The sequence below is a fragment of the Salvelinus alpinus genome, chromosome 2, assembly GCF_045679555.1.
Source record: "Salvelinus alpinus chromosome 2, SLU_Salpinus.1, whole genome shotgun sequence".
In the NCBI taxonomy this organism is placed as follows: domain Eukaryota; kingdom Metazoa; phylum Chordata; class Actinopteri; order Salmoniformes; family Salmonidae; genus Salvelinus; species Salvelinus alpinus.
The window spans coordinates 61,095,717-61,121,690 of NC_092087.1; the positions used below are offsets into that span (position 1 = coordinate 61,095,717).

Here is a 25,974-nt window from a genome sequence, read left to right on the forward strand (position 1 = left end):
CAATACAGGAAACACTAAATGTTGTTTTCAAACTCTCGTAAGAATGTTTCAGATGAACTACATGTTCACTCATTTGATGGTTCTCCAATCGAACGTGTTCGCGCATATAAATACTTTGGCTGTGGAGGCAAGGTCAATCCGTATAGGGCCCTTGATCCTTTGAATGCTTTAGGGGTGATGAAACAATGGAGCCCATTTCAATGAAGTGAAGCAACGTGGGTAGAGGGGCGATTTGCACGTGGAGCTTGGCAAAAGGGGGCATGATTTGTTGACATAATTGTAATCCAAACCTTCATTTACTCGTTGTGACGCACTGAGGTTCCAATCTCTGACTTTATGACCAAAAATATTAATTAAAAAAAAATCCATTGTAGTCAATTTTGACAATAGAATACATGTTTGACTCATATCGATGCCACAGGCCGTTTTCAAAGGAATTAGTTGCTTTTTAGGGGCAGCCTTTCAGATTATGTCAAAATATAGGACTCATTTTACTGAGGATATAACCTCAGCCCAAAAAGAAATGTCCCTTTTTCAGTACCCGGTCTTTCAAAGACAATTCGTAAAAATCCAAATAACTTTACAGATCTTCATTGTAAAGGGTTTAAGGAGAAGTATATCTTTAATTCCATGCATACCACTTGTACTTTCATCAACATTTATGATGAGTATTTCTGTAAATTGATGTGGCTCTCTGCAAAATCACCAGATGTTTTGGAAGCAAAACATTACTGAACATAACGCACCAATGTAAACTAAGATTTTTGGATATAAATATGAACTTTATCAAACAAAACATACATGTATTGTGTAACATGAAGTCCTGTGAGTGTCATCTGATGAAGATCATCAAAGGATAGTGATTCATTTTCTCTATTCCTCCTTTTGTGACTCCTCTCGTTGGCTGGAAAAATGGCTGTGTTTTTCTGTGACTTGGCGCTGACCTAACATAATCGCTTAGTATGCTTTCATCATAAAGCCTTTTTGAAATCGGACACTGTGGTGGGATTAACAACAAGTATCTTTAAAATGGTGTATAATACTTGTATGTTTGAGGAAATTTAATTATGAGATTTCTGTTTGAATTTGACGCCCTGCACTTTCACTGGCTGTTGTCAAATCGATCCCGTTAACGGGATTTCAGCCGTAAGAAGTTAATTAAGGAAAGAAATTCCACAAATTAACTTTTAACAAATGCATTCCAAGTGACTACCTCATGAAGCCGGTTGACAGAATGCCAAGAGTGTGCAAAGCTGTCATCAAGGCAAAGGGTGGCCACTTTGAAGAATCTCAAAATTTTGATTTGTTTAACACCTTTGTTAATGACATGATACCACATGTGATATTTCATAGTTTGTCTTCACTATTATTCTACAATGTAGAAAACGGTAAAGAAAAACCCTGGAATGAGTAGGTGTGTCCAAACTTTTGACTGGTACTGTATGCACAATGCAGGAACATGATACATAGTAGTACTTCAAAAGACTTCTACAATGTGGCATGGAGCAAAATCTAACAGGATTTGTTGCAAAGTAGTAGATTCTGTGATCAGTTGATTGTGTTAATCTATTTTTTACTTGCCAAAGACACCACAGACTACAAAGACAGTGATACAATCGCTTCACAAAATATATTGTGATCAGTTATACTATCCTATGAGGACATCAACTTGCCAAGGCATGGTCAGTTATGAGCATAATAGCCTAATAAATATTCTGAGTAAATGAGAATAAGCAGATGTATTATCTATTGACAATGTAATCATGAACGTACATTTGGCTCGGAGCCTTTTGGTGAAAATAAAAAGGAAACTGATATCAACCTTTTATTGTACAACAGTGCTAATACAATAGTTAGGAAAATATCATTCATATGTGACCAATCATCATCACCAGTAAAACACTAATTTCATAAAACACTGATAAAGTTTGACAGTGTCACATCATTACAAAAGATTACTTCAACATAATATTTAACACAAAAGACAATGCGGGCACATATGGTGCATTCGGAAAGTTGACTTTTGCCACATTTTGTTACAGCCTTAATCTAAAATGGATTAAAAAAAGAATAATAAATCTACACAATACTCCACGACAAAGCCAAAACGGGTTTAGCATTTTTTGTGCAAATGTATAAAAAAACATACCTTACTTACACAAGCATTCAGTCCCTTTGCTATGACACTCGAAATTGGCCTCAGGTGCATCCTGTTTCCATTGATCATCCTTGATGTTTCTACAACTTGACTGGAGTCCACCTGTGGTAAATTGATTTGGAAAGGCACACACCTGTCTAAATGAAGGTCCCACAGTTGACAGTGCATGCCAGAGCAAAAACCAACCCATGAGGTCGAAGGAATTGTCCGTAGAGCTCCTAAACAGGATTGAGTCAGGGCACAGATCTGGAGAAGGGCAACAAAATATTTCTGCAGCATTGAAGGTCCTCAAGAACACAGTGGCCTCCATTCTTAAATGGAAGAAGTTTGGAACCACCAAGACTCTTCCTAGAAGGCAATTGCCCGGCCAAACTGAGCAATAAGGGGAGAAGGGCCTTGGTCAGAGAAGTGACCAACAGCCCGATAGGGAAACTCTGGAGCCCTGTCAGAGTAACTGTGGAGACGGTTGTCCTTCTGGAAGGTTCTACCATCTCTGCAGCACTCCACCAATCAGGTCTTTATGGTAGAGTGGCCAGACGGAAGTCACCCCTCAGTAAAAGGCACGACAGCCTGCTTGAATTTAGCCAAAAAGGCACCTAAAGGACTCTCAGACCATGAGAAACAAGATGCTCTGGTCTGATGAAACCAAGATTGAACTCTTTGGCCTGAATGCCAAGCGTCACGTCTGGAGGAAACCTGGCACCATCCCTAGGTTGAAGCATGGTGGTGGCAGCATCATCCTGTGGGGATGTTCTTCAGCGGCATGGACTGGGAGAAGTCAGGATCGAGGGAAAGATGAACGGAGCAAAGTACAGAGATCCTTGATGAAAACCTGCTCCAGAGCCCTCAGGACATCAGACTGGGGCAAAGGTTCCCCTTCCAACAGGATAACAACCCTAAGCACACAGCCAAGACTTGGCTTCGGGACAAGTCTCTGGGTGTCCTTGAGTGGTCCAGCCAGGGCCCGGACTAGAAACCGATCAAACATCTCTGGAGACCTGAAAATAGATGTGCAGCGACGCTCCCCACCCAACCTGACAGAGCTTGAGAGGATCTGCAGAGAATGTAGCGTCATACCCAAGAAGAGTCGAGGTTGTAATCGTTGCAAAAGGTGCTTCAACAAAGTACTGAGTAAAAGGGTCTGAATACTTATTTAAATGTGATCGTTTTTTATTTTTTAATACATTTGCAAACATTTCTAAGAACCTGTTTTTGCTTTGTCATTATGGGGTATGGCGTGTAGATTGAGGAAAATATTAATTTAAGAATAAGGCTTTAACGTAACAAAACATGGAAAAGGTCAAGGGGTCTGAATACTTTCCAAATGCACTGTATGACATAATGAGGCTCATTTACTAAATGCGGTTGTTGTAACCTTTGGATTTTTAACTCCTGATAAGAAACCCATCAAATTTGAGCACCTACTACATCAAGGATCAAGCAAGTAATTGTGCAATACCAGACATGTTGGTATGGAGTTGATGTTTAGACTTACTGTAAGATGTTGCGGTTGAGTTAAGATTAAAAACTATTTATATTTTATCAAAAATAGCACCACTGATCATAACTCAGAAATTTACCTTAAAATAAGACCAAATAAAAAGTGTAGATACTACACAAATGCTGCCTTAATTAGCAGCATGAAGGAAATAAAAGTCAACTGCCATATTTCATATAGAAACTAGCCCTTTCTGCTATGATACCGCCTACATACTTTACAATGCAATAGAGGGCCAAAGGATCATTTATGATATACAAATTCAGCAGCAAAAGCCTATTTTTGTCACAGTCTTGAAGGCCATGAACAATTTAAAAGCAACGCAGGTTTTGGTTCATCACCAACCTTTGTCCTTCACTTTGAAATCACATCTGAAGACAAAGAAATGACCAGAAAAAGATAGACTCAAGCTGTAAGTAGGGTAAGCACTTGCAGAAGACATTAATGAGTTGTTGGCACTGGAATGTGGGGTTCTTAAAAGGAGATTGAGTTTCAGGGTGGGGTTCTCAGTGGTGGGCTCTCTCGCTAACCACGTCCTGCAGCCGTTTGAGCAGCACATCCTCACTCTCGGGACACACCCGTTTGGTGGGGGACTCGCCCAAGTAGTCGCCTTCCATGGAAAAGGCCCTTTTCCTGCTCACCCCGCCCTGTCGGATCATCCGGTTGATGTCAGTCAGTTCCTGCAGAAGGAGGGGGTAAAGCACAGGTGAGCTAACATTAACATACAGACAGGAAGTAAAGGAACCTTGGCCCCTGGGAGGGCCCCTGAGCCAAAAGGGGTCTCCTAAATCCTGAGTGGTGCAGCAGTCTAAGGCACTTCATCTCAGTGCAAGAGGTGTCACGACAGTCCCTGGTTCGAATCCAGGCTGTATCACATCCGGCCGTGATTGGGAGTCCCATAGGGCAGCGAAAAATTGGCCCAGCCTCGTCCGGGTTTGGCAGTCAATGTAAATAATAATTTGTTCTTAACTGACTTGCCTAGTTAAATAAATGTTTAAAAAATCTGCCTCTTCTAGCGTACACCTGGCCATTGAATATATTTGAATTATTCCAGAGATAAAAGGCCAGTCCTGATCAACTAATCATCAAGCCCTTGACTACTTCAATCAGATGTGCTAGTTCAGCAAAATTGTGAAACGCCTGGGGCTCCCTGAGGAGAGGTTTGAGAAACATCAAGGTAAATGGACTGAAATATTGTCCATAAATTACCTCATTGGAAAGAAAGGACCACACCTCCCCACACTTATGTGCAAAGCATATTGTCTGCCTTAAACTATGGATAATGTTGATTCATGAGTTAATACATTGATTTATGTTAAAGCATGTGTATATGAACCATACAGACAACACAATTTGATGTAAAAAATGTGCATCTAAACTTCTGTACTGCCTCTTCAAAATACAAACACACATGCATAAGGGTGGGAACATACTTTGGAGGGGCTGCCGTTGATCTTGTAGGTGTAGGCAGAGTTGGGGGTGAGACAGGAGCCGTTCTTGTGTGGGGACACGTAGATCGAGTGTCTCTGGGAGATGCGGCGGGGGGACAGGGGCTGGGCTCTCATCGAGGGGAACGGGGACAGAGGAGGGGCCTCCATCTGGAAAATAAGAGGGAACAACTAACTACAGACAACTAGCTTACAAACCTCAAACTTCTGACCAGATACTGACAGTGAACTGGTGTCAGGACAGAAGTATGCCCATGGTTAAAGTTTAATTAGTCATATGGTATATACTGTCCAACAAAATGCTAACTTGCAGGTTCCTTCGACAATGCAACAATAAGAAATAATAAAATATAATACGAATAGAAAGTAAATGGCACAGTAGAATATAAAAAAGCACAATTTACAGTAAAATATTTACACAGGGTATCAGGGAAGGGGGGATTAGGGGGCAATTGTTTAAATTGTGCAGTATTAGCAATAGTACAGAAGAGTCTGGTATCAGCAGTTGTGATTTGTGTGTAGCATGAATGTATGTGAGTGCATGTGTGCCAAGGTGCGGAGAGTCAGTGCAGGTGATCAGACCAGTTCAGATTGCTTGTAGATAGAAATGGTCTCCGAGCCTGTTGGTATCAGACCTCATTCCATACCCTGTTGTCCATGCTGGGGGCGGCGTATCGGAGGGCAAAGCCCTTAATCTTCAGCACATAGACGGAGTTGTAGAACTGGATGAGGTCGCCGCGCTCCTCGCCTTGGACAAGAGCATCCTCTCTGCTGCTCTGGTCGGCTTTGTCAGCAGCTGAAATTAAGGCTGGTGGGTGCATTGTTCAGTAATGGATACTCATATCACCAAAGAGTCTGCCTACCGTATTGTTAGCAGTTGATGTTATTCTTCAATAACACAGACCCCAAAGCAAATCAGGGGGAGGAAAACAGGTTTACTCAAAGAGGACAAATCATGCTTGGAAGTAGGTGGTCATTTCTTCCCTGTCCTCAGTGATTCTCTCCACAGAACAAAAGGACTGGATGTAGTTTTATAACCCAGCCGGTTGACTAACTAGAATTCCTTGCAATAAAACTGGGCCAATGGCCAAATAACAAGTATCCTTTTTCAGGTTCAATGTATAAACAATTTTGACCAATGAGAACTTGTCATGTAGCTATGAGTCCCAGACTGAAATTCCTCCCATGTCTCTGACCCCATTGATATTACAGAAAAAAACACTATTTCCATTGATCGTTAGTACTCTATTGACCTCTCGTCCTCTGCGTTGCGTATTTATCTTCAAAATATTCTTACAGTATCAATATATATATTTTTATATATATAATTAAAAAATATGTTTTTTTTTCATAATTTCTGTGCTAGAAACAAACCATATGAAACCAACATTTTTAAACAGCTGGACATGCATTTAGGTTACATTCAGTGGGATTCATTTCCAGAGTCTTTCTCAGGGCCGAGGTATCTTTTAGTGGTCTGAAAATAACAATCTGAACCACCTGGCTATACTCCAGTAGTGTACAGCTGCAGATAGAAAGGCTATTTGGGGGCGTGCTGTCTTACATTTTCCACCAGAGGTTGGGTCCACTTCCATGTTCTCGTCTGAGGGCTGTTCTCTGGTGCTGCTGGGCCGGATGAGGACACTGCGGTAGACCTGTGGAGTGAGCATAAACAAGAGCCATAAGGAACACATCACTCAAATAATTTTTTACTTCACGACAGGCACAAATTCTATATATGTAATATAATATTAGTGGTCTATATTAAAATCTGTTTTCTGACTATACACCGCAGAAGTGTTTGAGAAGATCTTGAAATAAAGTACTGAAGAATTCAGAAAAATCGGGCACGTGGGTTACTTACATGACTGCTGGCTTGTGGTTGACTGCGGTAACATTTCATGATGTCCTGGAATGTGTGGCCTTCTTTCGTAATCTACAACATTCATATGTATACTATTAATAGGAATCCAAGCAACCATCACTCAGATGAGAAAATAAATGTTCAATGTCTGTATGCTTTATGACAGCGTTAAAACGTGTTTGTGCCAGGGACCGGCAAGACATGGCCTTGTTCCTCTGGCTACAGCTTTCTTAAAATCCAAAAACAAAACAAAAGTCTGTGTGTTCTCTCTATATCTACTACCCTAACACATAATTGTTTTAAGATAGCTTGATGGCCCATGTCATTACTATTTGATTATCTATTGAAGGACACCTAGGGCTATCAGAAACAAATGTGTAAAAAGAAGAAACTTCGCCTTACTGCCATTACCTCAATTAATGCACAACATAACACAAAGACAGGCCAAATTTCAATAGGAAGGATTTGTTTGTAGTGACTGAAATTCATCGGAAAGGTATTGGGATCATCTGGTAGTAAGTGTGTGGATGCGTGTAGAAAATTAGATCTGCATTGCTTCCAAACGAGATTGTGTCCTACGCGGTTTGTGGGTGTCACGTGTAGACACGTGTTCCCTGAGTCTTAGCATCCAGGAATGGGATCATAATAGCTGATAGCTACAACTGTTCAAAAGTTAGAGCCAATAATTTTTTTAATTACACTGTCTGTCAATAATGGATATCAGAGGTTACTCACGTAACTACAGTTCTATGAACCAAGCAGCGCATTCAATGGATTTAATAAGATTGGGGGGGGAAAAATAGCCCTCGAATATTGGGAGGACTTATATGCTGAATATGCAGTCAGAATAATATTCTACAGTGAAAATGAGTCAAGGTCTGAAGGTCACATTGAGTCAGTAAGATAAAGTGATGATTTGGAAGCTTCTTTATGATATGGGCCATCCGGAGTATGGCATTTATCGCAGTAGGATGGACACACACATTGTATTATTGTGTCAATTGTCAGATTACAGTTTCCCCTCAAGGAAATGTGCCATAGATCAATGTGCCATAGAGGTCAATCGAACTCGACCAAAACGATGGAATTGCCATGGAAACACGTGGGGGAAAGGGCCATGGGGAAAGATCCAGAGTCTCCTCATTGCCCCCTGGCAAAATCTACCTACATTTACGCTATTGTTTGTGTATTTCAAACTGTTGAGGCAAAAATATATATATATTTTTTAAATCGCAGTATAATGCTTTTTGTATGGATGTCAACCCCAACACATGTTCATGTCATCGTGACCAATCAACTGCATTAGTTAAAAACAACAACTGACTACCACCACCGAATTCAGTATGCGAGCTATGCTAACCAGCTTATAAGAATGGGAGTTAGCATTTAGCAGTCACTTCTAAAATTGTTATGAAGTGAAAACAGCCAAATATATCAAAATCGGACTTAAGTAACCACACGGAAGGCCTGTTACAATACATAAATCCTGACGGACTTGACAAATATCCACTGTGTTAGATCAGATTTGTTAAATGTGCACCATTAAATTAGAATGCCATTCTAATGCCATGTCTGAGCCAGCCATGTCACAACTAATCAATACATTACATTTAAACATTCTGGTGACTAGGGAACATAAAACACCAGTTTTAACAAGACAATCTAGCAGATTCCTCCTGAGGTATAGTTATTACAGCCTAGAGAAACGCCGCAAGATCTGTGCCAAGCCGTCCTCCAAGAGCTCCAGACCGGGAGTCTACGACTCCACCAAGTCCCGGCTCAAGGGCACTGACCTAGCCGCCGGCTACGTCAAGCGATCCATGGTGTGATGCACCAAGGGACCCGGGCCGGTCTGGAAATGATCACTCTTTTGTATGTTTGATTCAACGGACAGATAGGAAGAGCAGTGGGGCTGAGATTCGAGAACAGACATATGTGCTGTCGGCATTGGTGGTGACTGCTAGACCAACTGTTGCCCAAACGATGACCTCTACCTTGGATCAGCGAGGGTTCCAAAAAGAGGCAGTACTACTAGGACGCCGTAGTATTGTATACAGAACCCCAAAAATCCACTGTATTCAAAAGTGTTTTAAACCCACAAACACCTGCAGTTCTTCAATAAAATAATGAATCCAAAGAACTCATTGCAAATGTTTTCAGTCAGATTTCTTGATGGTGCAGAAAGTATTAGATATTCTATATTAAGAAACAAGGGAATGCATTTGTCAAATTTGAATATAAAGGGAATGTAAGTAACAATTTTCCTGTGAATTGAAAAAGAAAGAATAATAAATCATTTTATTATGGCCCACATAAGAAATAAAAACAAGAAAGTACCACACTAAGTACTAGGTACCCTGTATGACACAGAAATAATCAAGTCATTATCAATGTGTCAATCCCTCTGTTCAAGACCAACAGAACATCACTCAACTCATTCAGTGAATCCAGAAACACAGCCGCGTAGAAAGCCATTTAGCAGTTGCTCTCAAGAGGCTTAATCAATGCATTCAACAGAAGAAGGTAAAACAACCAAAAATAAACAAATCTTTCTTCTCAGTGCTTTAGTACCTTAGAGATTATGTAGATGGCGCAAAGGAGGAGCTGGTCCAGGTGTCTGTCTTTCATCAGCTCCGGACACTGGACGATGGAGTGCTCAAAGCAAGTCCAGATCTTGCCCCGCAGCTCTGCCGAGATGTCCAGCCTCACGCACAGGTCTCTCAGCCGCACACTGGCCAGGTGGTACACCTACAGAGAGCACGGGGGGGGCGAGAGAGAGAGAGAGAGCGCGCGGGGGGGGGGGAGAGAGAGCGAGGGGGGCAAGAGAGAGCGAGCGCGAGGGGGACGAGAGAGAGCGAGCGAGCGCGCGCGAGAGAGAGCGAGCGCGAGGGCGAGAGAGAACGAGCGCGAGGGGGGGCGAGAGAGAGCGAGCGCGAGGGGGGCGAGAGAGAGCGAGCGCGAGGGGGGCGAGAGAGAGCGAGCGCGAGAGAGAGCGAGCGCGAGGGGGGCGAGAGAGAGCGGGGGCGAGAGAGAGCGGGGGCGAGAGAGAGCGGGGGCGAGAGTGAGCGGGGGCGAGAGAGAGCGGGGGCGAGAGAGAGCGGGGGCGAGAGCGAGCGAGGGCGAGGGGGGCGGGCGAGAGAGCGAGCGCGGGTGAGAGGGGGCGAGCGAGTGCAAGGGGGGCGAGCGCGGGCGAGAGAGAGAGCGAGCGGGGGAGAGAGAGAGAGCGAGCGGGGGAGAGAGAGAGAGCGGGGGAGAGAGAGAGAGCGAGCGAGGGGGAGAGAGAGAGAGAGCGGGGGAGAGAGAGAGAGCGAGCGGGGGAGAGAGAGAGAGCGAGCGGGGGAGAGAGAGAGAGCGAGCGGGGGCGAGAGAGAGCGCGAGCGGGGGCGAGAGAGAGCGCGAGCGGGGGCGAGAGAGAGCGCGAGCGGGGGCGAGAGAGAGCGCGAGCGGGGGCGAGAGAGAGCGCGAGCGGGGGCGAGAGAGAGCGCGAGCGGGGGCGAGAGAGAGCGCGAGCGGGGGCGAGAGAGAGAGCGAGCGGGGGCGAGAGAGAGCGAGCGGGGGCGAGAGAGAGCGCGAGCGGGGGCGAGAGAGAGAGCGAGCGGGGCGAGAGAGAGAGAGCGGGGCGAGAGAGAGAGAGAGCGGGGCGAGAGAGAGAGAGAGCGGGGCGAGAGAGAGAGAGAGCGGGGCGAGAGAGAGAGAGAGCGGGGCGAGAGAGAGAGAGAGCGGGGCGAGAGAGAGAGAGAGCGGGGCGAGAGAGAGAGAGAGCGGGGCGAGAGAGAGAGAGAGCGCGAGAGAGAGAGTGAGCGCGAGAGAGAGAGTGAGCGCGAGAGAGAGAGTGAGCGCAGGAGAGAGAGTGAGCGCGAGAGAGAGAGTGAGCGCGAGAGAGAGAGTGAGCGCGAGAGAGAGAGTGAGCGCGAGAGAGAGAGTGAGCGCGAGAGAGCGAAGGGGGGCGGGCAAGTGCGAGGGGGGACAGGCAGGCGAGTGCGAGGGGGGCGGGCGAGAGGGGGCGAGAGAGAGGGAATGTGTCTCAGCTGGCTGAAGATTTTCAACGCACCAAGGAAACAGCTCCAAGAGTGAAACATTTATTTTATCATTATTCATCATTTGTGTTGCATGTAAAAATAAAGGCCCCCTGAGGATAATGACTGTGTGCTGTTCTCTGGGATAGATACGTGGAACAGCTGGGGGTACCCAAGGACAGGTTTGTGAACCACTGATATAGGGAATAGGGTGCCTTTGTGACGCAGCCTGTGTGTCCTCTGTTTCACCTTCCTGAAGAAGAGGGCCAAGGAGCCGGTGCGTCGGGGCCGGCTCTGTTGGGGGTCTGGCTGGGCCTGGGGTGCCGGAATGGGCCGGCTGGGGGAGGCTGTCAAGAGGACCTGGGCTGTAATGGGACTGCCGGGCTCCCCTCTGGTCTGCACCTGGATCAGTGTGATGCCTCCCAGATCATTCTTTATACCTGGGGATCACATAGGCACATTGTACTCAGAACAGGGGGGACGATTGGCTTGTGGAGGCGTTGCACAATTTCATATCGATAAAATTACCAAAAGTGGGTTACGTGTAGAGTTGCAAAGGGAGGGTATATTACTGGAAACTGATTTCAGCAGTAAACTACCAGAATTTTGCTCGCTTTCAAATTTGAATAATTGTATAAAATGACATCTAGTGGCCTTTTTGTGTACTTATCACAGGGGTCTGTAATTCTCTCTGGCCCTCTGTGTGGCCTAAATATAAACCATCAACTCAGTGAACACCATTGGTGGGGGTGTCAGCATTAAATAGATGTAATCTTTTACACACTTATTTTACCGTGTCAATATCTCTGTTGTAAATGTTTTGGTGACAAATTGGTAGCAGTTGTGAAAAAAGTCAATAGTTGCAGTTACTTGAAAATAATACCATTGTTGAGTAGATGCTTTTTTCTCTCCATTAATTAGGCAATTTTCTCTTGAACTATATGGTCTATCCAATAGAAACTCATGGACACAGATATAAAAAAGTAATACTATATATATATATATATATATATATATATATATATATATATATATATATATATATATATATATATATATATTAATAGTAAATAGTTAAACCATAAATGTCCAAAGTAACCATAGATTACTGAAAATTCAGGTAACTTAACTTCAGGATCTTTAGTCGCTACTCAATCTGAGAATAACTTAATACATTCTATATTAATTCATTTGTTAGCTGAAGTCTGCAGACCATTTATCAGAGATTGTTATACAAGATACGGACAAAATAAATCTGAGGACACCACTATCCTCTAGAACCGTAGTGGTATCCTTTAGGGTTTGTCGTCGCTTTTTAAAGGCATTCTCCTTAATTAAAAAATAAACATCAGCCACGAGATGGGTATGGGTAAATCCAGTGGTGTAAAATACTTAAGTAAAAATACTTTAAAGTACTCCTTAACTAAGTAGTTTTGGGGTATCTGTATTTCACAATTTATATTTTTGACAATTTACTTTTGCTTCACTACATTCCTAAAGAAACTAAATGTACTTTTTACTCCATACATTTTCCCTGACACCCAAAAGTACTCGTTACACTTTGAATGCTTAGCAGGACAGGAAAACTGTCACGCGCTTATCAAGAGAACATCCCTTGTCATCCCTACTGTCTCTGATCTGGTGGACTGACTAAACACACATGCTTCATTTATAAATGATGTCTGAGTGTTGGATTATGTCCTTGGCTTTGAGTAAAAAACTAGAAAATGGTACCGTGTGGTTTACTTAATATAAGGAATTTTAAATGATTTGTACTTTTCCCTTTGATACTTAAGTATACTTAAAACCAAATACTTTTAGACTTTTACTCAAGTAGTATTTTACTGGGTGACTCACTTGAGTCATTTTCTATTAAGGTAGCGTTACTTTAATTCAAGTATGACAATTGGGTACTTTTTCCACTGCTGGGTAAATACGTGTTAATTCAATCACTTTTTGACAGCATTCCTTTTGGTTTAAACAAATCTTTCCATACATGTTTGCACATAGAAGAAGTGGTCAGAAAGTTACTTTTTAGACCCGAAGTCCAAAACATTCTGGTGAAGATTATTTTAATTTTTTTAAATAAAAAGTCGTTTTCAACTTAACATCAATTATCTAAAAATGCGGAAACAGCCATTTGTTTTCCATATTTGCATTAGGGCTGGGAATTGCCTGGGACCGATATTAAATCACAATACTTGGGTGCCGATACGATTTTCACAAATCTATGTGTATTGCGATTCTGTGATTTTATTGCGATTCAATGTTCCAACATATTGCTCACCATGTCTGCTGCTGAGGAACAAGAGAGCCATGAGAAAAATTTGTTTTGATCAGTCATGGAAATAAGTGCTAAAATCGAATTGGCTCCCTATTTAAAAATATGGAGAACAATGTAGCATAGACCCTATTTCACATCAACTGAGGTTGTGTTTTGCCTACCATCGGTTGAGACACAAAATTCTCTTGAATACAGGGTGGGTGTCATTTCTATCATAGAAATATAACTCATTTAATGAACCTATCCCTTTAAGACACTGCAATATAGCTGGTACACCATTGAAATGTAAAATTTTATTCATTTTTACTTCTAATTACAACGACAAAGATGACTGGCGGTCCACCCACTGCCAACTTAAAATTGTCATGTCTATTCTATTATCTACATTTCAATATGTTTCCTATGGAGGATTGACAGTATAATAATAATCCCCCCCAAAAAAGATATTCCCATTCAACTCAACATTCTCTTTGTGGTACCATTTAAAAGTACATTTATAAGCCAAAACATGACAACCAGCCTGTATTCAAGAGCATGTTGTGGCTCAACCGATGGCTGGCACAACACAAAAACCTTAGATCAGGGATGTGCGCCACACATAAATCTGAACTCATCCTGAGGGGCCGCAGCGGCTCACGGGTCTGCATACCTCAAATAAAACGGTATTTGTCATGTCACATGCACAGAATACAACAGAGAAATGCTTACTTACAAGCCCTTAACCAACAATGCAGTTAGGAATAAATGTAATAAAAAACAATTAAAGAGCAGCAGTAAAATAACAATAGTGAGGCTATATACAGGGGGTACCAGTACAGAGTCAATATGCGGGGGCACCGGTTAGTTGAGGTAATATGTACATGTAGGTAGAGTTATTAAAGTGACTATGCATAGATAATAAACAGAATAGCAGCAGCGTAAGAGAGAGGGGCAATGCAAATCGTCAATGCAAATGGGTAGCCATTTGATTACATGTTCAGGAGTCTTATGACTTGGGGGTAGAAGCTGTTTAAAAGCCTCTTAGACCCAGACTTTACGCCCCAGTACCGCTTTCCGTGCAGTAGCAGACAGACTGTTCCTACATCCATACCAACAGTCTGAGCTGGCCCTAGTCTTTTGGGGGCCCTAAGTGAAATTGCGAGGCCACCCTCTTGACACCGTTTGATCCGGGGGACTACAAAAAGCAACACTAGCTGCCAATCCCTACCTTAGATGTAAAATATGGTCTAAACTACAACAATAATTTAATTCCCCCCCCCCAGAAGTTATAAAATAGTTTGACAACCCTGTTTGTAAGCTTTGAAATTATGTTTATCTTTTCCAGTGATTAAGACATGGATATCTCATGGTATGCAAAATGGGTCAACTCTGAGCACCTTTATCTGTTAAATGTTTTGGCATTCAGGTCCAAAAAGTAACTTTCTTAGCACTTCTACAATGGGCAAATATGTATGGAAGGTTTCGTTCAAATAAAAAGGGGGTGCTATTAAAAAGTGATTAATTTCAAATGTATTCATCCATATATATCATTAATTTAACTGACCAGAAATGGGTATAAATACCACAGCGTGTGATAAGTGTTAACGCAGCTGTACCTTGCAGTGGGATGCTGAGCTGCTGGCCGTTGGCTGTGGTCATATTGAGTATGGTGGGAGTGTCGATCTTCAGCGTCCCGCCGGGTGTGAACATGAGCCTCTTGGCAAGGGACGGAGACTGCTGGGCCTGGCTGCTGCTGTCGTCCCCAAACAGACGCCGCTTGGCACTGCCCGCCGCCGGGGAGCTGTAACGATCGTGGACGGATAAGGGCGACGGAGGAATATCTGGGAAAAGGACAGAGGTTCAGTTTGTTAGACTTAACAGAGCATTCATTTTCCTGGGGAACTTAGCATAAGCCTGAGTAGAAAATGACGTGGCTTTATTTCATCGTAACACAGACTGGCACGGAGTTCAATAGAGCTTTCATGTTATTTTGAGGACAATATGGATGTCAAGCCTACTGTTATCAAAAGGGACATTAAAGTCACATCACTCCATGTGAACCCGAAGATTATGATACAACCTCCCTCTGGTGACTGAGTGAGGAACCACTGACATAAAATACTGACATACACCAAAAGGAGAAAAAGAAGAAATGCTGACATATATTGGCTCTTTCTCAATTCATATTTTCTCAATTCCTCACATCCCTTCTACCTGCCTCTTTCTGAAGCAGATTTGATAAGGTCCATGTAACTTCTCCTCCAATGCTGTTGAGGTGGCAAGGAGATACATTGCGAGGAATCGTGGAAAGACTAATTAAGATAGAGGCTTTAACACCTCAAGGTGGCCTACCTTTGCGTGCGCTGCTCAGGCCCATCCTAAACTCGCGGATGCGGGGGTGGATGATGGGGGAGAGGGCCACCAGAGGGAGGTGGGAGGGACCAGCACTGTTGTTCCCCGTGTCAAAACTACTGGGGAAGTTCACCTGGATACAATAGGGGGAGGAAGATCAGTTAGGAAAGGTTAAGAATAGATATATTTGTAAATGGTTAACGGACACCTCGCCTTATGGGAATTCCATTTGTTCCATGTTACCTAGGATCATGTACTTTTACTATTATATGGCTTGCATTATTGTAATTTGTAGGGTTTAAGTGCCAAATCAAAATGCACTAGGCACAGTTAACCACAAAAATACTGTTAGTTAAAGACAGAGCCAGGTTCTAGCTCTACACATTCAAAAAGTTAAATTAATGCGTCTTATATTATAACTTATTCACCATGATAACACAACAGTAAAAAAACGTTTTCTGATGTACAGTAGATCCCCATGGGCTGTGCATTGTAGTTGTAGTGTTTCTGGGTGCTCACCTCCTCTACGGTGGGGACCTTGTTGTGCGCCTGCTCCAGGGCCTCCCACAGCACAGAGTCTGCTGTCCAGGCCTGGCACTCCAGCACCTGCTCTTCGATGGAGTTCAGGTGCTTCACCATGTCCCGGGACAGACCCTCTTCCGAGCGGATGAACACCTCAATCACCTGCATGTACACATTTTCAGCATAGGTTGACATCAGATAGTGTGTGTGTGTGTACCAGTAGACATTTTTATTTCACCTTTTTTTCACCAGGTAGGCCAGTTGAGAACAAGTTCTCATTTACAACTGCAACCTGGCCAAGATAAAGCAAAGCAGTGCGACAAAAACAACAGAGTTACACAAATGTACAGTCAATAACAATAGAAAAATCTATGTACAGTGTGTGCAAATGTAGAAGATTGGGGAGGTAAGGCAATAAATAGGCCATAGAGGCAAAATGATTACAATTTTGTATTAACACTGGAGTGATAGATGTGCAAGTAGAGATACTGGGGTGCAAATGAGCAAGAAGATAAATAACAATATGGGGATGAGGTAGTTGAGTGTGCTATTTACAGATGTGCTGTGTACAGGTACAGTGATCGGTAAGCTGCTCTTACAGCTGATGCTTAAAGTTAGAGAGGGAGATAAGTGTCCAGCTTCAGTGATTTTAGCAATTCGTTCCAGTCATTGGCAGCAGAGAACTGGAAGGAAAGGCAGCCAAAGGAAGTGTTGGCTTTGGGGACGGCCAGTGAAATATACCTGTTGGACGTGCTCAACGGGATTGAGATCCGGGCTCTTCGCTGACCATGGCAGAACACTGACATTCCTGTCTAGCAGGAAATCACGCACAGAACGAGCAGTATGGCTGGTGGCATTGTCATGCTGGAGGGTCATGTCAGATAAGCCTGCAGGAAGGGTACCACATGAGGGCAGAGGATGTCTTCCCTGGAACGCACTGCCTTGAGATTGCCTGCAATGACAACAAGCTCAGTCTGATGATGCTGTGACATACCGCCCCAGACCATGACGGACCCTCCACCTCCAAATCGATCCCGCTCCAGAGTACAGGCCTCGGTGTAACGCTCATTCCTTCGACGATAACCGCAAATCCGACCATCACCCCTGGTGAGACAAAAGCGCGACTCGTCAGTGAAGAGCACTTTTTGCCAGTCCTGTCTGGTCAAGCGACGGTGGGTTTGTGCTCATAGGCGATGTTCTTGCCGGTGATGTCTGGTGAGGACCTGCGGGCAGTCTGAGCACTGATGGAGGGATTATGCGTTCCTGGTCTAACTCGGGCAGTTGTTGTTGCCATCCTGTACCTGTCCCGCAGCTGTGATGTTCGGATCTACCGATCCTGTGCAGGTGTTGGTACACGTGGTCTGCCATTGCGAGGACGATCAGCTGTCCATCTTGTCTCCCTGTAGCTCTGTCTTAGGTGTCTCACAGTACAGACATTGCAATGTATTGCCCTGGCCACATCTGCAGTTCTCATGCCTCCTTGCAGCATGCCTAAGACATGTTCACGCAGATAAGCAGGGACTTTTGTTAACTTCTTTGGGACAGGGGGGCAGTATTGAATAGCTTGGATAAAAAGGTGCCCAGAGTAAACTGCCTGCTACTCAGCCCTAAAAGCTAGAATATGCATATAATTAGTATTTTTGGATAGAAAACACTCTGAATGATGTCTGTGAGTATAACAGAACTCATATGGCAGGCGAAAACCTGAGGAAAAATCCAAACAGGAAGTGGAGAGTGGCATGAGCTGGTCATGCGCGTTCACGTGAGAGGTAGCTTGCGTTCCATTGCATTTCTACAGACAAAGGAATTCTCCGGTTGGAACATTATTGAAGATTTATGATAAAAACATCCTAAAGATTGATTCTATACTTAGTTTGACATGTTTCTACGAACTGTAATATGACTTTTCGTCTGAACTTTCGCCTGGACCTGCCCGCGCATCGTCAGTTTGGATTGTGTACTAAACGTGCGAACAAAAAGGAGGTATTTGGACATAAATGATGGACGTTATTGAACAAATCAAACATTTATTGTGGAACTGGGATTCCTGGGAGTGCATTCTGATGAAGATCATCAAAGGTAAGTGAATATTTATAATGCTATTTCTGACTTTGTTGACTCCACAACATGGTGGATATCTGTATGGCTTGTTTGGGCTCTGAGCGCTGTACTCAAATTATTGCATGGTGTGCTTTTTCGGTAAAGCTTTTTTGAAATCTGACAACGGTTGCAGTAAGGAGAAGTTTATCTAAAGTTCCATGCATAACACTTGTATTTTCATCAACATTTATGATGAGTATTTCTGTAAATTGATGTGGCCCTCTGCAAAATCACCGGATGTTTTGGAAGCAAAACATTACTGAACGTAACGCGCCAATGTAAAATTAGATTTTTGGATATAAATATGAACTTTATCGAACAAAACATACATGTATTGTATAACATGAAGTCCTATGAGTGTCATCTGATGAAGATCATCGAAGGTTAGTGATTAATTTTATCTCTATTTCTGCTTTTTGTGACTCCTCTCTTTGGCTGGAAAAATGGCTGTGTTTTTCTGTGACTATGTACTGACCTAACATAATCGTTTGGTGTGCTTTCGTCGTAAAGCCTTTTTGAAATCTGACACGTTGGCTGGATTCACAACAAGTGTAGCTTTAATTTGGTGTATTGCATGTGTGATTTCATGAAAGTAAAATTTTTATAGCAATTTATTTGAATTTGGCGCTCTGCATTTTCGCTGGATGTTGGCCAGGTGGGACGCTTGCGTCCCATATATCCCAGAGAGGTTAAAGTGACTATGGATAGATAATAACAGAGAGTAGCAGCAGAGTAGAAAGGGGGGGGGGGGGGGGTATTTGATTAGAATCTACTGTGAGTGTTTGCGTGCGAGTGCAGCTAGGCGGAGGGCCACTTACCTTGAAGAAGTAGAACGGTCGTAGTTTGAAGACGCTGATGATCCAGGGGAAGGTGCGCTGGGAGCTGTAGGCAAACAGCACCACCTCCAGACAGCAGGCCATCAGAGAGCAGTGGAAGATGTCCTGCTCCAGCAGCACCTACAATTTTCAGTCATTGGCACACTGAATGTCCAACAGTCTGATGCAATGCACCATTGCACATTAGCTTTGCTATTCTTCATATCTGTAAGCGTTAGTTACCATATAGATGTGTGCCATAGCACGAAACAGAAGAAAGCAGTCTGAAACAGAGAGGCACTATCTGAACTCGTCCAATAAACACTTTTTCAGTCTTCATTTCATATACTGTGTACCCTAATGAACACGACCCAGTGTAACTTACAGCCATGTCTTTGCCGTGTAGCCTCCTTGTCTCTTGGGCCATGACGTTCTCGAGGATCTTGTAATAGAGGATTTCAGCCAGCTTCATCCTGTTCTCAGCAAAATCTGTACGAAGGGGCCAAGAAATGGCATTAGGAAGAACATACAAGCTTTCATTGACCCATTATCTTAATTCAATAGTGGTCTTGTGTCTGCTTTTTGCCTGATCAAACGTAGAAGTAATACGCATGAAAAGCGGAACATGCACAACAGATGGAGACACCTCGTAATTTTGAGGCATGTTTGACAGAACTCTTACGGTAAATAGCAAAAGAGTGTTTGAGCAGTTGCGTACTAAGTCCACTTTTTGTACTAATGTTTACTTTTTGACATTTGTGATGTACCCCTTCTACAAGCATATTTAACCCCTATTTCTGCATGCTCAACGTATTCCATCTGCATGTGTGTCTGGTATCTCACCCATGTGTGATCCAGGCAGCTCCTCTGAGTCCTTTGTGTAATGTTGCTTGAACGTCTCGCCCAGGGTTTTCACTCTGCTCAGAATGGCTACGATGGGGTCCCGCGAACATGACCTACAGGTGGAAAAAGTCACAGGGCCAAACCAGTTAAACACCACATACCTTCCAATTCAAGTCGCAGTGGCCTCTACGTTTCTCCTCTCCCTGGGACTTGATTTATCAACCAAATCACAGTTGGGGGCAATTACATTTCAATGGGAAAATTTGAATTTTCGTTTACTTCCTGAATTGTAATTGACCCAAAACCAGAATAACATGCCTAGTTTACACAAACTATATGTAGCCCAGTCCTGGACTGAAACACACTTTCAATGGAGATTCTCCATAGATTCTACATTTTTAATCCAGGACGAGGCTTCATCTCAGATCTGGGTCCATGGAAATGTCCCTATAAACTAATGGACATTTGAGGCAGTGAATGTGAGCTTACTTGAATATCTGCATCAGGGCCTCGCTGGGGGCGCTACGCAGGCCCGAGACCATGCTCTGGAGTCGGCTGACGCTTTGCGTGGCCGAGGACACAGGGGTCACCAGTAGCTCCTTCTCCTTCAGGTAACGCCTGCCTGTCAGAGGAGTGGAGGGGGCCAGGGTGCGCTTCTGCACACACACGACAGAACAAGGTTTATTTCCTCTCAAAGTCATGAGTCACATGATCTCCGTTTAAGCTCCTTAAAACGTCTTTGGGATAGGGAGCGGTATTTTGACGTCCGGATGAAAAGCGTGCCCAAAGGAAACTGCCTGCTACTCAGGCACAGAAGCTAGGATATGCATAGAATTGGTAGATTTGGATAGAAAACTCTAAAGTTTCTAAAACTGTTAAAATAATGTCTGTGAGTATAACAGAACTGAAATGGCAGTCGAAAACCCGAGGACAAACTATTAAAAAAAAATACCACTGATTTCATTGGCTGGCACTTTTATAATAGGGCGAAATCGTCCCCGATTGCAGTTCCTAGGGCTTCCACTAGATGTCAACAGTCTTTAGAAAGAGTTTCAGGCTGGTTTTTGGAAAAATTATGGAGAAGTTGTAGATTTTTTAAGTGGCTCCCATTTTGGCTGTAGTGTTTCCAAGTGTGTCCAAGCGCATGGCCGAGAGAGCGCGTTCTTTTTGTTTATCTCCGGTAAAGACAATAACGATTCTCCGTCTTAAATTGTATCGTTTATTTGCGTATTAGGGTACCTAAGGTTTGATTATAAACGTTGATTGACTTGTTTGGATAAGTTTATTGGTAACGTTTGGGATTCATTTTGTATGCATTTTGAAGGAGGGAAACCGAGTGGATTATTGACTGAAGCGCGCCAGCTAAACTGAGTTTTTATGGATATAGATTAGGACTTTATCGAACAAAAGGACCATTTGTAATGTAACTGGAACCTTTTGGAGTGCCAAAATAAGAAGACCTTCAAAGGTAAGGCATATATTATATCGCTATTTCTGACTTTCGTGTCGTAACTCCCTGGTTGAAAATGATTTGTTATGCATTTGTGTGTGCTGGGCGCTGTCCTCAGATAATCGCATGGTTTGCTTTCGCCGTAAAGCCTTTTTGAAATCTGACACGGCGTCTGGATTAACAACAAGTTAAGCTTTATTTTGATGTATTACACTTGTGATTTCATGAAAGTTTAATATTTATAGAAATTTAATTTGAATTTGGCGCTCTGCATTTCACCGGATGTTGTCGAGGTGTCCCGCTAGTGGCACGCCTATCCCAAACAGGTTTTAAAGGATTTTGATGAGTGACTGAAAATGGGATGGTAAACAGCCTGAGTGGAATCATTCTTTCACATTTAATTCACAAAATGATAATTTTTTTGCAGCATTTTTTTTAGCAGTATGCGGCAATTTAATTAGACAAATCTATATTTTATGAATAATCAGGAAAGAACATCTGTTCAGTTAGTTTGCGGAGATGGTGCCATAAATAAGCCTCATCCCTGTTGATTTTCAGCTATATGTTGGAATTTAACTGGATTCAGCCATCTACCTTCTCAAAGTGCTGTTGCAGGTTGCTCTCAACCTGCATGCGGGCTGACAGCTGGCAGGTCCGGGGTTCTGGTGCAGCCTTCCTAGGTGTCCCGATCTCCTCATCGGCATCCGCCCCCAGGAACACCCTCTCGTCAAAGTCCCCAACAGTCAGCACATACTCCTCATACTCCCGGTTTATCGCTTTACTGGGTGGCACACACACGTTATCAGACCATAAGCAAGCAATGTTTAACACAAGATGTTTCAAACGTGACCGAGATTGATAACATTCTAGGCACCTCTAAAAATTACAGATTAGGATACAATAACAAACTTACTTGTTATCTATGAAGTTTGGTGTATCCAGCAGATCTGTGAGCAGCTCCTCATTCCCTTTAAGTATCTGGAGGTGAAGACAATGAATGAGTCAACACACTGGGCCCTGGGGGGCTTAACAGTTCCCTCGCAGGGATCAAAAGGGACTGATGCAGTTTCCCATATTTTCAAGGATACTTTTATTCTAGTCCAGACAAAAAGATGTTCCAATTACTATCTCCCACAGGATTTACTATATTCAAAATGAATTATGCCGGCATCTGTATTTATGTACTGCGGATGGGGGAATCCTACCACAGAAGGACTGACAGAAGAATAGAAATTACCTTGGCTGGGGGGGGGGGCATGTGTCTGAACATTTTATGTGTAGGGGTTTGTGGTTGGATTATGGAATGTGTACATTACTGAGCTTTTGTGTGTGTGTGTGTGTGTGGGGCAATGGTCGTTTTAACCCACCACAGTACTCCTCCAGATAGCAGGTTGTCATTGTTTTAATGAGGGGTCTCACCTGCCGCTCAAAGAGCCTTTTAATGTAGGGCTTGAAGTAGTGCTCCTTGATGCCCTTGGCCTCCACCACCAAGCCGTCGTGTAGCTCACACAGCCGATCGATGACACATGGCGGCTCGTCCGGGGTGTTGTTTTCCAACCTGAAGATGCTGGGCAAGCCTGAGGACAGAGGAAGCCAAGGTCAAAGAATATTTTTACATTTTGTTTTGTTTATCTCCACTCTTCAGTATGTTATTGATGCATCGCCACTGATTAATCTGCCCCTTTCTCCATTTCTCTCATATTCAAAAGTATAATGCTATTTTTCATAATTCAAGTCTGAATGAGTCAAATAAGTGTCATCTGCTCGCTTCATTTTATTTATTACCTTTTCTAATGTAGCTGTGTTTTGTTATTGGTTGCAAATGACTTACGTAGGGCTGGGCGATAAATCAATATCAATAATTATTGAAGTAATTACTTCCCTCAATAACGATATAAAAACGTTCAGATTCATTTTCAATATTGTCGATAAAGAATAATTAGGTACAGCAGTCCATTTTACCTCTGACGCAGCAGGAACGTGCAGAGAAGTGACAATATGCACTTGGAGAGGTATAGGCCCACTAAAAAACACTTAGCACTTTGAGTTATGGAGTAGCCACTATTAACCATGAAAAATGAGTGCTGTAGGCAAAAACAGTGGCAGTGATAGCCATGGAGTAGAAGCAGCTTCCAACTAAGAAATTATTAATAAAAAGGGTTCAACCGTTTCAGTTATTTGTAAGTGGTTTGGCTTTTTGAAGTCCGACAAAGAGCAGAGCGATGTTTGGTGCGAATTGTGCCGTAGACAGGTGGCTACCAAGTCTGGTAATACGACAAACCTTGCTCACCATCTGAAGCAAAATCACTCTTTGGAACATGCTGAAAGTTTGAGCCACGGTATTGATAAACGCCCCTCAAGCACCAGCCAATCTAGGGATGTTCACCCAAAGCAGTCAACACTGACAGCGTTTATGCCCTACGAGCAAACATCGAAAAGACAAGACATCACAAATGCTATTATGCATTGCATTTCCAAGGACATGCTACCAATTAGCACAGCCGAAAAGGAAGGTTTCAAGAGGCTTATCAATTTAATTGACCCCAGGTACGTTCTTCTCTGGCCGCAAACGTCTCTCTCACACCGCACTGCCTAAACTCTATGCCGACTGTAGGGAAAAAGTTTAGGAACCGCTTAAAGATTTTACGTATTTTGCTACTACTACATATCTGTGGTCTAGTGACACGTCAGAGCCTTATATTAGCCTCACTATCCACTATATTGACAGAGTGGAATCTTCAAAATGCCTTCAAACATCATGCCTTTAAACATCATACTTTCCCGACGACCACACAGGTGAAGCTATAGCAGAGATGCTCATTGACATTCTCGCCTCCTGGGAACTCAGTCAAGACAGACAGGTCTGCATTACAACGGATAGTGGTGCGAACGTGGTGAAGGCCGCTCAAATCAACAAATGGACCAGACTGCAATGTTTTGGACTTCGTCTGGACTTGGCCATTGGTAAGTAACTTTGTCAATTGTGTATATTGAAGTGATTGGTTAGATGAAACTAAATGTGCATTTTCTTCATCAACTGATTAAGTTAAATATTACATTTGTACATAACTAAAGGGATTGTGATTAACATTTTATAAAAATCTTGTGATTTCTCAGAGAGAGTGGGTAGATACAAATGAGTGGATTGAGCAATTGGAGTGTGTAAGAAAGTGGTAGGTGCCTTTTCCTATTCGTGGAAAAAGAAGAGACCTGGCAGTTGCTCAAAAAGAACAACCTAGAACAGCACAAGTTGGTGACAGAGCAGCCTACCAGGTGGGGATCACGTCAAAAGATGGTGCAAAGAGCACTGGAGCAGGAGCAAGCCATTTCACACGTCTTGTCCAGTGACAAGACCCAGAACTTAGCTCCCACCTATAGAGATATACAGTTGAAGTCGGAAGTCGGAAGTTAACATACAATTAGGTTGGAGTCATTAAAACTCGTTTTTCAACCACTCCACAAATTTCTTGTTAACAAACTATAGTTTTGGCAAGTCGGTTGGGACATCTACTTTATGCATGACAAGTAATTTTTCCAACAATTGTTGACAGACAGATTATTTCACTTAATCACAATTCCAGTGGGTCAGAAGTTTACATACACTAAGTTGACTGTGCCTTTAAACAGCTTAGAAAATTCCAAAAATGATGTCATGGCTTTAGAAGCTTCTGATAGGCTAATTGACACCATTTGAGTCAATTGGAGGTGTACCTGTGGATATATTTCAAGGCCTACCTTCAAACTCAGTCCCTCTTTGCTTGACATCATGGAAAAATCAAAAGAAATCAGCCAAGACATCAAAAAAAGAATTGTAGCCCTCCACAAGTCTGTTTCATCCCTGGGAGCAGTTTCCAAATTTTTTATTTTTATTTTATTTCACCTTTATTTAACCAGGTAGGCTAGTTGAGAACAAGTTCTCATTTGCAACTGCGACCTGGCCAAGATAAAGCATAGCAGTGTGAACAGACAACACAGAGTTACACATGGAGTAAACAATAAACAAGTCAATAACATGGTAGAAAAAAGGAGAATCTATATACAATGTGTGCAAAAGGCATGAGGTAGGCAATAAATCGAATAATTACAATTTAGTAGATTAACACTGGAGTGATAAATCATCAGATGATCATGTGCAAGAAGAGATACTGGTGTGCAAAAGAGCAGAAAAGTAAATAAATAAAAGCAGTATGGGGGGTGAGGTAGGTAAATTGGGTGGGTAGTTTACAGATGGACTATGTACAGCTGCAGCGATCGGTTAGCTGCTCGGATAGCAGATTTTTTTTTGCCTGAAGGTACCACATTCATATGTACAAACAATAGTACGCAAGTATAAACACCATGGTACCATGCAGCCGTCAAACCGCTAAGGAAGGAGACGCGTTCCGTCTCTTAGAGATGAAGGTACCGTGGTGCGAAAAGTGCAAATCAATCCCAGAACAACAGCAAAGGACCTTGTGAAGATGCTGGAGGAAACAGGTACAAAAGTATCTATATCCACAGTAAAACAAGTCCTATGTCGACATACCCTGAAAGGCTGCTCAGCAAGGAAGAAGCCACTGCTCCAAAACCCGTCATAAAAAAGCAAGACTACGGTTTGCAACTGCACATGGGGACAAAGATCGTACTTGTTGGAGAAATGTCCTCT

General features: G+C 43.0%; 1 protein-coding gene across 4 annotated transcripts in view; it reads right to left on the reverse strand.

The window, feature by feature from the left end:
- Window positions 1–1,812: 1,812 nt before the first annotated feature.
- Window positions 1,813–25,974, reverse strand: part of rbl1 (retinoblastoma-like 1 (p107)) — a 40,028-nt gene continuing 15,866 nt past the window's right edge. Inside the window, exons 6-22 of one of the 4 annotated variants that reach the window (XM_071386839.1) lie at window positions 22,749–22,906; window positions 22,243–22,307; window positions 21,924–22,110; window positions 20,369–20,535; window positions 19,880–19,992; window positions 19,422–19,525; window positions 19,040–19,177; window positions 16,119–16,283; window positions 15,600–15,732; window positions 14,864–15,088; window positions 11,234–11,424; window positions 9,540–9,716; window positions 6,969–7,040; window positions 6,669–6,759; window positions 5,752–5,900; window positions 5,090–5,254; window positions 1,813–4,336 (exon numbers count right to left, since the gene is read on the reverse strand). In XM_071386839.1, coding sequence (XP_071242940.1) covers window positions 4,163–4,336; window positions 5,090–5,254; window positions 5,752–5,900; window positions 6,669–6,759; window positions 6,969–7,040; window positions 9,540–9,716; window positions 11,234–11,424; window positions 14,864–15,088; window positions 15,600–15,732; window positions 16,119–16,283; window positions 19,040–19,177; window positions 19,422–19,525; window positions 19,880–19,992; window positions 20,369–20,535; window positions 21,924–22,110; window positions 22,243–22,307; window positions 22,749–22,906 — 2,474 coding nt within the window. In that variant the 3' untranslated portion in view covers window positions 1,813–4,162. Of the gene's footprint in view, window positions 4,337–5,089; window positions 5,255–5,739; window positions 5,913–6,668; window positions 6,760–6,968; window positions 7,041–9,539; window positions 9,717–11,233; window positions 11,425–14,863; window positions 15,089–15,599; window positions 15,733–16,118; window positions 16,284–19,039; window positions 19,178–19,421; window positions 19,526–19,879; window positions 19,993–20,368; window positions 20,536–21,923; window positions 22,111–22,242; window positions 22,308–22,748; window positions 22,907–25,974 lie in introns of all 4 variants that reach the window. The other 3 variants (XM_071386830.1, XM_071386817.1, XM_071386825.1) reach the window with 3 other exon arrangements.